The sequence below is a fragment of the Lampetra fluviatilis genome, chromosome 8, assembly GCF_964198595.1.
Source record: "Lampetra fluviatilis chromosome 8, kcLamFluv1.1, whole genome shotgun sequence".
NCBI classification, from domain to species: Eukaryota; Metazoa; Chordata; class Hyperoartia; order Petromyzontiformes; family Petromyzontidae; genus Lampetra; species Lampetra fluviatilis.
In genome coordinates, this window is record NC_136282.1 from 13,431,725 (window position 1) to 13,443,808 (window position 12,084).

At 46.5% G+C, this 12,084-nt stretch overlaps 1 protein-coding gene across 1 annotated transcript in view; it reads left to right on the forward strand.

Annotated features, from left to right (window-relative positions):
* AMBRA1 (autophagy and beclin 1 regulator 1) overlaps positions 1-7,873 on the forward strand; it is a 102,660-nt gene extending 94,787 nt beyond the window's left edge. The window contains exon 21 of the mRNA XM_078859385.1: positions 2,329-7,873. Coding sequence (XP_078715511.1) covers positions 2,329-3,677 — 1,349 coding nt within the window. The 3' untranslated portion in view covers positions 3,678-7,873. The remainder of the gene's footprint in view (positions 1-2,328) is intronic.
* The last annotated feature ends 4,211 nt before the right edge of the window (positions 7,874-12,084 follow it).

A 12,084-nucleotide genomic window follows, 5' to 3' on the forward strand; every position in this document is an offset into this window, starting at 1 on the left:
GTGGAACCCAGGAGTGGAAACTGTTCCTTTTTGTACAATTAAGCACCACGTTCACTGCCACCTTAATTGGCAGCTCTTGTTTGCCCAACAGTTCTGCTCCGTCGCTGAACCATGGTTCGGCCTTTCCAAGTGCGTTTTTTGTGACACCCATAGTGCACCGTTGGAATGTGGCACTAAACATTGATTTGTGAAGTGATTTGATGCTTAGCCTGATGAAGACCACGCTATTATCAATGAAATTGCCATGTTTTACCATTGTTCAAATATACTTTAGATAGCGCCATGGAGAAATTAGAAAAACTATATTGAATACCTTTAACAATTGAACATTAGCAATGCTTGTTGACCACAGTGTACTTGTTTGCAATTAAAGCTTTCAATTCTACTTGTGTGCCATACAATCTGTCTTTTTGTTAGCCTAATATTTTGACAATCCTATCAGCGTACTTATTAATATCACCGTCTTAGTGTATCAAAAGGGTCTAGATGTGCTCTCAATGAAAAACGTGGTTTGACATGTTGATCGAGGAAAAAACCCCCATCTATTTTGTGTTTTGCTCATAGTTATCAGTGAAATGCAAACAAGACTAAATCCCTGTCTTCTCGAGTGTATTTTTAGCCACAACGTGAGTGTTTCCAGTAAGTGTTTTTCAAAATGCTCCCGATAACGATTAGACCGTTTCTTTGGTTTTGCGAGACGTTTTGCTTTTGTGCTGCTCAAAAGGAAATCAATGTCCTTGCCATCAATATTAATAACGGTTTAAGCAGCCTCCATGAATCACCACCACTGGAGCCTCTTCTTGCATTCATGCAGGCGCGTACTGCAAGGCATCCTGTGTGGGTTTCCATGACAGCGTATTATTCGTACCCCATGAATTTTAATACACAATACGAATTTATTGTTATTTAAAGGCGTTTTAAAGTAAACTCACTTTAATGCCCTGCTGTCACCGAGGTACAATAATGGGGATTTACGGCTCGCTGACACGCGTTGAGCATCCGCTCGTGTCTTCACGCAAGCGCAGTGTCGTGCACGCAGCAAGCCGAGTGAAACCCGGTTGTGTGTTTTTAGACCTTGCTCACAGAATGCGCCTCTTAATTAAGTTGGACTTCATGACCTCGGAGCCACCTCTAATCCCAGCTTACTTAACTGCACAAGAAACTCGGCCTGCCGCGGGAGAGGAAATCTTGTTCACGCGTAAAACAAAAATCTTCATAGCAGTCCTTGTGTGGCTTGGGTTGTAGAAGTGCTTTTTCCTGCTGTGTTGTGTTCCATTAACTGCGCAGACTTTAACAAAAGCAACGGCGCCTGGGTGTAGCCAACAGCAGCTTGACAATTTGGGTCAGCCGGTCAGCTTCGCAAAAGTTTAGTGCACATGAGAGGTGTGACTTTTCATTACCCACTTCGCAAGAGCTGTGTCGCTCTCTACCTCCCCCCATCGCCCCCCCCCCCCAATTCCCCGCTTCCCATCAGACTCCAGTGCTTGTGCCAGCGTGCTAGCCCAGAGCGCTGACATTGTGTATTGATGTGTCTGCTCTTTGTGGTACTTATTAAAAGGGAACCCGACACAGTTACAATGCAGTCAAGTTTGAATGAACATGCTTTTAAATTGCGGTCCGTGTACTTGTGTGACGAAACGAGTCCTTTTTTTATGAGAAGCCTGCGGATATGGAAGTAAGTAATGTTTTCTGAAATATTGTGGAGCGTTTTTTTTGTCGTAGTTTTAGCGGAATTTTTATTTCCGCTCGAGATACGTTGCTGAAATTTGATAAATAAAACTGAAAGTGACACGGACAATGTTATTTGTTTCTCTATCTAGAGATGAAGTGGTGAATGCTTATTGTCTTGTTTAATTAAATACGGCGAACAGAATGCAGTGGTTTCTTGCTTGGCTGTGAGTGTGGAGCTTACAAAAGGTTAGTGCTATTTCGGGAAAAGCCACAGTGTCCCATTAAAAAGGGTCACTGCGTGCAGCTTAGCACCGTGGCCATCACGCAGCACAGGGGCACTCTGCGTGCTCGTCTCTAGCAAGCCGCTGTCGACCATTGCTTCGGCTCGTATTAAATGACACCTGCAATGCGCCATACCCACCTTTCTCAACTGCGTTCGTGCTTTTAATGATGCCGAGCAGCAGTCTCGAATGATACCGCACACTGCCTGGTGGTGCACGTAGAAAAACAGTGGAAATCAAGCCGGAAACCCATTAAGCCATTAATTAATTGAATTATGAAAGTAATGATTCAGCTGAGAGCTCATTATGGACCAAACATTTTACACATTTGTGGATGCTGCTTTACAATATTTTTTTCTCTCCCGTTTATTTTTAGGTTCGAGCACCGAGGGCATCCTGCGTGCAGCTGGGCAAGCGCTGGGCTCCGCTGGCCTCTCGGATTCCGTGTCGCAGACCGACTCCGATCACGGGACGATTGCGCCCCCCTCCGTGGCCGTCGGCTCCGGTCCCCCGTCGGACGCCGGCCTTGGTGCCGGCCGAGAGGACGCCACTGCGATATGCCACAGACTGACGGTGGGCGGCATGACGGCTGTGGTGACACGTGGCCGGGTCACCACCATGGCTTCCATGGGTGGCTTCGGTAACGAGATCGTGGTGAGCCACGTCATTAACGCGAGCTCCCAGACGAGCACGGGCGCCGACGGGGAGACGGTGGGCCACATCGCTGCGATGCCGACCCCGCACGCCACAGACTTGCGTTCCGCCCTCGCTGCCGTTGCTGCCGCCGCACGGACCGACTCCGGTTCGTCCGTCGCGGCCGTTTTTGACGCGGATCCCCCAAGCAGTTTGTTAGCCGCGCTTCCAGCCAGCGCCGCCGGCGTGATTGAGACTCGTACTGATGCTGTAAGGGAAGCGGAAGCCTTTCACTCGATCGCTTTGCCCCAAAATGACACGGGGCTTCATTTTCCCATCACTGTGACAGAGACGGACAACTTGAGCCTGGCCGCCCTCGCTGCACAGTCCAGCAGCCAGCAGTCCGACGGTGCCTCGGTCGAAGCCCGGCTCATTCTTTCGTTGCGAGCAGACGAGGAGCCGTCCAGAGCGGAGAGCGTCGGCTCGGGAAGCCTGTACGATGCCCTCGCGTTGGGGATGGAGATGGGAAACCCTCCCAGCTCCCCCCCACCCTACCTCATCGCATCTTCCGAAGACGGATCGCCACAGGTGATCGGCCAGTCCACAAGCGACGACGACGATGACGACGACGACGACGAAGAAGAAAGGGAAGAGGCTGCGGCCGGCTCGTCCGTCGCTGTGGGCACGGACTCGGGCGAGAGATCCGGCTCGTTGCAGAGCAACAGGGTGCTGCTGGCGCTGACGCCGCAACCACCACCGGCCGCAGCTGCGACGTCCGAAGCAGGTTTCCGCGATCGACTTCCGCCGGATCTGCAGAGCAACTTCTCTCTCTCGGACGAGTGGCTGGGGTTCAGCGACGCGGACACGGCCGGCTCAGAGGCTGGCGGCGGCCAGGCGTCGCTCAGGGAGAGCCTGGGCTTCGTGCTCTCCTCGCTCGAACAGGAGTCTCCGGCCATAAACGTGGTGGACGCTGCGGGCACGGAGAGCGGCGATGACGACAATGACGATGACGACGACGACGACGATGGGCACGCGGATGATATAGACGGACACATCGAGGACATGTACTTCAGTCAGTATTCGGAATGGTGAGGCCTGAAAAGCCAGCTTCTCTTCCGGCAGGAATGCGAGGCTAACCAACGGCGCACCGCCCACCCAGACGTGCACAAGTAAAAATGGTGAAGCGATGTGATGTTGAGGTTGAATAAATGAATGTGGCGTCAAAGCGGAATTTTTTGATTCCGGCAATAGTTTCGAAAAATTGCGGGTTAAAGGGCATTCTGAAAACAAGTACATTTAAGGTCTCATTTCAAACAGAAACGCCGCTATGGACCTGTCTGACTGATGGTTTGTTGTGCCTCTCGCCTTGGCATATCCTAAGGCTGGTAGGGATGATTTCCTTACACAATACAACCAACACTGGTTTTGTTTTACTGACAATTTTTATTGTTTTTAGTTTGTGCTTTCACTGTGTTTCATTAGCAAACAGTATTGTATTGTCCATATTACGATACAGTGCAAATATAATTTAACGATGCGCAAAGTCTCTTCCATTTATTGACCGAAACGAGGGCAGCAGCAAGTTCTGTGAATGTTACGTTTGCACTTCACTGCCACCTTGTCGCTCGATGCACCCGCGATGTACAAAGAGCCTTCGTCTTTCGCTGTTAATATTTAAAGGGGGTGAGAGGGAGGCATTTAATATTGCCCGTGTCAGCCACCGAACAGGTACATGCGCAAGCGTAGTGGCGCAAACGGTCAAATGCGTGTTTGTAATTTTGGAGCGCTCCCAAGCCCCCCCGCTCTGCTCCACTGCATCGACTGTTTCATATCTGCGAGTGTGTTTTTTGTTCTTTTCCACTAACCCATCAAAGTACAAACGTGAGTTGATTCAAGCCGGAGGAGATTCTTTTTACGGGTTGTGTGGCAACGTTCTCTCGTTGTGTTCATCAGAAAGGGTGGATCGTCGCTCTTGTGTTTGAGTCCATGATAGGGTTGAGCGAGGCCTTCATCCCTGCAGTGGGTAAATTATGGCCGATGCTGAATTTGCAACGTGGAAAAGTGCGCCACGTTTACTAATTTTTCAAATCGTTTTTGAAAGTTAATTTTATTACCGCCTACATGCAACAAATAATGTTTCTTGCACATGATACTTTCTGTAAGCATTACTCGTGGAAATTAATCGTCGTATACGTTTGGTTATCAAGTAAAGCGAGCTGGATGTTTGACCCCGGTTTCAGATGTAAACAAAACTCGAATGGCACTTGTTTACAGTACTTTGTGGTTACAGCATTACGTTTCAGTAGATTTGTGGTGGCTTGTGCGGTTTCACAAATGCAACGAATAAAACGCCGTTAAACTCAAAAGTTTTGTTCACGTTAACTTCCGTGACCGGCATGCGAATGCATGGCCCTATAGCTGGGTGTCGGGAGTTGACGGGTGTGCTGTGTCTGTGTGTCTTCACTCCCACGATCCACAAAAGCAATACATTTGAGGCTTTGTGAAACTTGATAGAATCGGGGCCCGTCAGTTATCTTATACTTGGCATCTTCCTGTTTTTATCACAGATTAAAAACCACTGCTGACCGATGCTCGGCTTTGAATGTTGTTGGCTGCATGTATAAGAGCATGGCCATATGCGGCGAGTGTGGTGGTTCAGCATGAACCACTACCCCACAAAATAATTGGTGAACCTCTTATCGATTACAAAGCATACAAATTCTTCAATTCCTGAATCGAATCTCGATCCAGACACATGCCAATTCATTGGATCTCTCGGGAGAGAGTGAGTGAATTATTGCAGGCCTTATCTTGGCTAAAGCAAGCTGTGGCTTTGGGACGTTACCTGTGAAAAATAAGCCAAAGCCTCTACATGACAGCATGATCACCTCAGACCAGTGCTTTCGACACATGGCAAGTTTACCATCAAATCGGTAGAGCTATCAGAACCCAGACGCTTGTTGTCAAGGTGAAGTTGGTTGGAATACCTTGGTTAAAATTGTAAAAAAAGAATGTGAATTCGCTCAAAATTAATAATATAAATGCACTTACCATGTGATACGTGAGGATTATACAAATTAAGAGAGACTTCTAACTGAAAGTTAACACGAGGCTTAAGTGTCTTACTCAAATGTTTTAAAGTGTGAATAACATCTTCCGATTGCCGCTTTGTTCATGGCAACGTTTTGACTGCGGCGGTCTTCACGATGAATGTTGGAAGCGTTTTTTTTTATCGGACCGTCATGCAAATCTGTTGTGGTCGTGACAGGTTCACTCACGGAATGAGTTGATTTGCACGCGATGCTTTTTGACGCGAAAGGTTGTACATTGAGTCTTGCATTTATCGTGTGCAGACTTCTTTATGAAACACCGGACCCTCAAGACTGTGGCACGTTCCACCGAAAGCACTTATGGCCTTTTGCTCACCGTTCTTTTTATATGTGCATTTCTACTGGACTTTAAAACGGAGAGGATACATTTCACATTTTGTGCGCGCGTAGAAAAAACAATATTCCACCGTGAAATGCAAAGGCTAATAACAGTGAAAGCGAGTGCAGTTCACTTTCAAACTTGTGTCACGATCTATGTGATGGTATCAAAGCAACGCTTCCTGTCTTTAAATCGGGCTGAAACAAATTGAAAAGCCGTTAAGTTCCACAAAATTGCAAAGTTACAATTATTCCTACGTCTATGTAATTTTTTTGCAATTGCTGTCATCTAAGATGAGCAACGACATTCAGCCAAGAAAGAATGACATTTCTCTTGTGCCTCACACAGGCCTACTTGTGCCATCGGGAGTGGACCAGACGGTCGTCTGTTTGAGGCACACAGAGGTTCAGGTGAAGGAGACGTAGGTGCATCATCATCATCACCAGCCATGTTCGATCCACTGCCACATGAAAGCCACCCCAAGCCACCACTATCGTACAATCCAGCGATGTTAGTAGTCTATTCTAGATTTGAAGCTTTCGTGACTGCAAGGATTCATACTCTTAGTTTTTTCGGTAAATGAAATGAAATTAATTTTAATTAAATTTTTTTGCCTACGTGACTTTACCGAAAAACTAAGAGTATGTTAGTAGTCCACTTGACTACTGCCCACGAGGTGATTTCATCATTTCATCTCCTCGGTGGGTGTCTGCCGGGACGCTTTCCACTTGTTGACTGCCTTCCATTGTTGATTGTTATTTATAACCGTCGGCCATCAACCCTTCTCCTGCCTGAGCCCATTTTTCGTTAGAGATTGTCAGAATCAGCAACCCTCCTTAAAAATTACAAAAAAAATACTTTGTGCATAAGAACCCCAATGAACATGGCCAGGAGTGTGTTTAACTGTGCGATGCTCAGTTACACGAGGGGGTAAAAGAAATTAAATTAGTTTCGCATCACTGGTGTACTTTACATCAGAATATTTATACTGGAGGAATCCGATGAGCTATAAAGCTCTTGTTCACATGTCCAGTAGGGGTGGATAAGAATGTAACAACAGTACTAAAACATAATAGTGCAAAGTAAGGGTAAAGAAATTACGCAAACACATGCAAATACAACTAAACTATCACCATCCTACCAGACAAAGCCCACATGGTCATGTAGTTATACTCGGGCTTAATTGTGGCCAAAGAAGTTGGGAAAACAACTTTCTTCGAGGCCGGTTGTTGATTTGGGGCCACCGTAGCTCAACTGCATCATAAATCCTGGAATTTTTCTTTCCATAATTACGTGTGATCGGCAAATCTTTGTTTTGTGGGTCCAAGGCAGCCCGCGGTGAGAGCCTCTGGCCCTGTTGTCTCACAAGAGGAACACAATCTTCGATAGGACAATAAGGGAGGCTTGACAAGTGGACGTGTTTAAAATTGTCCCTTAATAAAGACTGCCACGCTCGTAATGGAGGGGGGGGGGGGGAGTTCACATTATGCTTGTAGTCAGCTCGGCGAGACTAGAGTTATTTTTCAACACTTGAAATTACTGACTTGGGAAAAAAGTCTGCTTTTTTCTCTCTCAGCAATGTATATTTGTGTCCCGGCATGCTTTGCACAAGTCTGGTAAAAAAAAATGTTTGTTTCTCTGAAAAAATTTGGCTCTGGATTTCGTTTATTCACCTGCAAATGTAAAGCATTGGTTTTCATAAATGTGAGTGCTAAGCTATGTACATAACGTCTAACAACCACCTGAGAGCTGGTTTTGTAATGTACATTGTGTACAAATTATGTATATGCAACATATATCACGATGGCTGTGTTTCGTTAACCCAATCGTTTTATGATTTGAATAAATGGCGCTGTACGACTGGCCGAAAAAGAGTGTTGGAATTGTTTTCTTTCATGATCGTTTTCTAATGCCTCTTTATTCCGGGAAGCCTCATCGGAGGCTCCTGTCTTTTTCAGGAGGGTCCAATCCCAATCGAGTCGTTTGCGGGCAATTTTAAATTGTTTGTCCTACGACGCTGTCAAACCCACAGCCTACTCTGGCAAATGACACCGCGAGATTTTCTAACGTCATGGACAGCGGAGTATTTGTATGGCTAATGTAACCGTGGTATTTAATCGGGGTGTGGCCGCCGAATTTGAATCTTGAACCTCTGCAACAAGCCGCAAATGTGCTACCGCCGAGCCTATGGTAGCTCAGCGGTCAACAAATTCAACTTTCAGATTCATTGTAGAGACATTTTTTCGATTTATTCACACGTCTTCAATGTTTTAAGCTTGGAAAATGTAAGCCACTTTCCCTCTTAAACAGCAGTGCGTACTATTTCAGACTGAAATGTTTACATTGATCTAATATAGTTTCCCTCAAATGAATACTGATAGTTTTTTCTTAAATTGTATTTTTAAAAGGCAAAAAAAGTTGGTATTTTTTTGGCACGGAAATATCATTATTCGGCATGATCAATACGCTGGTAAATGAAGGCCTCACGCCATTTGCCGTCTCTCGTAGCCCAGCCCAGCGATGTAATAAGTATAACCAGTAAAAACAAAGTTTTTCACTATAAATCCTTTATATGCGTGGCGGCTAGAGTCCTCTCGTCCTCTGGCTTGAGATGGCTGCCACCTATGGGTCAGATGATTGCATTGCACCATTAAGCAATTGGTAATTAAATATATTTTTGTCCTAAAAAGTGTAAAATTTAGGACATTTTTTACACGAACATTAATTGTCACGCACAACGAGTCTGTGTGGAAAATGTCAGCTCGATTGGATCACGGGAAGTGGGTTAAAAAACGACCGAAAGATTTGCACGGTCCTAAGCAAGCAAGCGAACTTAATATAAAGGATTTAAAAATGCAACCTGCCACCTGCACGAGAGGTGATTTCGTCAGCGTGGAGCGATGGAGCAGACGTCCATTAAAGTTGCACTTTTTTCCCCCCTCATTTTAAAGGAGCGTCCCCTAATTTAGTAGATGTTCGTGCTTGACCATATTTCTGCGACTTTTCACCGAGCACAACTTTGTTGTGCGTATTTTTTTTATACTTCAAAAGCGTCATAATCCGGGCAATACGGTATTTCATGTGGGTGTATTTTGGTGGCATTTAGGGGTTAACCTATTCATTATATCACAAGAGTGGAGGAACGCGGGCATCCAAAGAACGCACCTCCTGGCTTTGACATTCCTCAAGGACGCTGGTGCAACCATCAATTGCATTAGAACATCAACAGGCCCGATGCGCAAACGTCTCCCCTTCATCAGTGCGATTGTGTGGCAATGCAACTCAAAAACTATGAATCCACGTCTAAACCCACTGTATTCTTGTGCCCTTTCGATGGAGAAATAGAAGAAGAAATAAACTCTACGGACTCTCTCCTGAAGCCCTATTCGTGGCAAGCAGATCTCGACATTGGTATTGCGCTCCTGAACATATTGCCATCGGGAAGGACAGAATAGAAGGCCACAACACCAGGGCAAGGCGTTTGAAATACCCGTTTCAATTACCACAGCGACTTCCTCGCCAGCAGAGCTCAGATTTAATGCACCTTCCACACACCTGCATTGCCACCTTGCTTTATTATTGTTTACCATGACAACAAATTTATATTATAAAAAGAGCTGTATGCCATGACATTTCATAATACCACGACCCAGGCACGGGCTCCCACTGACTGCTGCAACTCGACGTGTGACCCAGTCAATGCTTTTGCGAATGTTATGCAACAGCAGTTTGTGTGGCAACTCCGGGTTTAACGATGCGTCCGTTTATCGATTAAGAAAATTGCTTTTTTCCCCACTCGAGATGCGTATATAGAAAGCGTGCATGCTTTTTTATTCGTATACAAAGCTAAATGTGCAGCCGAGGCAATTGCTTGATGACATCACTGCTTGATGGAAGCGTTCTTCACAAGAAAGGAGCTCTGGAGAGCGACCCTAGGGAGGGTGTTTTGGCCTCTTCCATTGCTGGCCAGATATTGGGTTTCACGTGACCGCCCTAGCCACTAGAGGCCACTAAATTCACCGCATTGTAAAAAAAAACCCCACTAAGATTTAAAGCTTGAATCACGATTCGTTTATTGCGTTTTGGAGCCAGCTGACTGGGATTGGGCAAGGGCATGGGCCACTTTTCACCCAGGCAACCGGAGCGCACACGCGTCGATATTTCTTCACTCGTCGCAATAACGACAATGCCATATATTTAAGAACACAATTTATAAAGGAAAGAAAATATATACAGGTTATAACAATGATTTAAAAAAAAATTGCACCTTCAAATCTTGATCCTGAATTGCGACAATCAGCAGTCACAAGGGAAGGGGCGGGTGAATAATTCCACGTTCAGCTGCGTAAACAGTCTTCTTCTTTCATGCGGCTGCTGATGTAGATGCAGAGGAAGAACTACAATTTCACATTCAAGTGGTCAAGCCAGATAACCGCGTCAGGAGTAGCGAGCGAAGTGTTATCGCCGTGATGTCTTTCGGTGAAAAAGCATCTATAAGCGCCGGGAGGGGGGGGGGGGTGGGGGGGCAGCACGTGTGGAGGTGGCCCAAAGACGGAAAGGAAGACAAAGGCGGCCGCGCCGAAGATGAGTTTGGCCCGCTCCTGCCCGAGGCAGGGGTTCCTCCGCGGGAGTTGTGATGACGTTTGCGCCACCGGGACATGGAGAGTCCGCAAACAGACTCCGGCTCCTGAGAAGGCAGAGTTGCTTCCTCGATCCTTGATTTACATGAGAATAGTCTCGCTGTCAAATTTGCCCGGCTGAACAAAGTTTCGCGGGCCACATTTTCTTAAATAATGCCCGGTGCCAAGTGTTTATCTTATCGCGCGCGCTGTGCAAAATAGGTGTGTGTGCGTGTGTGTGTATAAGAGGTTCGGAGAGCCGTGAGGCGCTGCAAGGATGGATGGTGGTCGCGGGTTGCTGAGGAGATGGTCTGGCTCAATGGCCCGCAATCCCAAATCGCTCTAACTCCATGAAAAAATGTACCTGCAGCGCCACACCTATTGCCATCATTAGGGGAAAGAACAGTGATCCAATCTCAGACTCACAAATCCTTGAAAGATCTGGACAAAGTCCCATCGGTGAGCTCCTCTGGCAGGCAAGGCTGCGTTGGCTGGGTCATGTAGCCCGCATACCCAGCCACCGCATGCATAAACAGCTTTTGTTTGGCCGGATCGAAGGGGCTAAACGGGCACGTCACGGGCTAGAGAAGAGATGGAGTGATGTGGTACAGGAGGACGTGGAGCTTAGTGGATGTGCCGATGACTGGTACCAGCGGTGTCAAGATCGGCCTCTGTGGAGGAGGCTCGTGAAGGACGCTGCTGGGCAGTTGGAGGCAGTCGCCCTCCAACAATAGCGGAGGGCGGAGGAGCGACGCTCACAACAACGAGCGGAGCGCCGGGTGGCTAAAGCACAGCAAGTTGGCAGAGTAGGGGGCACAGGTGGTGCATCAGCCAGTCATCTCAGTCAGTCGACCCGTGACACCTGGGTCTGCCCCGTGTCCTCGTACCAGCGCGCGTTCGACACTTCACGTGGCCTCAACGTGCACATAGCCTGGCACAAGCGTCGTGGTGATGTCACCGCCACTTTGTGGCGAATGGCGCTTGTTGTTGTTGTTGTATAAGAATACGCACTGCATAGACTAGTTGCGTATGAATTACTTTCGAAAATAATAGCTTGAAAGGGAAAAAATCATTCACCAAAATGAAAGTGGTTAAGATGTCACTAAGTTCATTTGTTTCTCGTTTTAGAATGTATTGTTAGTCCAACGAATGTCATTTGTTATTGAGTAACCTCTTCAACATTAAAGTTAATATTGCCCAAAAAGTACGGTAACAATATAAATAAAATAAAAACATGAAGGGGACAAAAAACGTCTGCATGTGTCTGTCTCTCCACATAATAGAAACATAAAGTATATCTTACACAACCCATCGGCCTCCTGCACAAACTATTTTTCACATCACTGTTCCTGCACAATCATTCAAGTGACCTTTTTTTGTTTTTACATTTACACAGTGGCTTGTGCTTTAAGAATGTGTGCATGGCTGCCACTATTTTTCCCCATTAACGG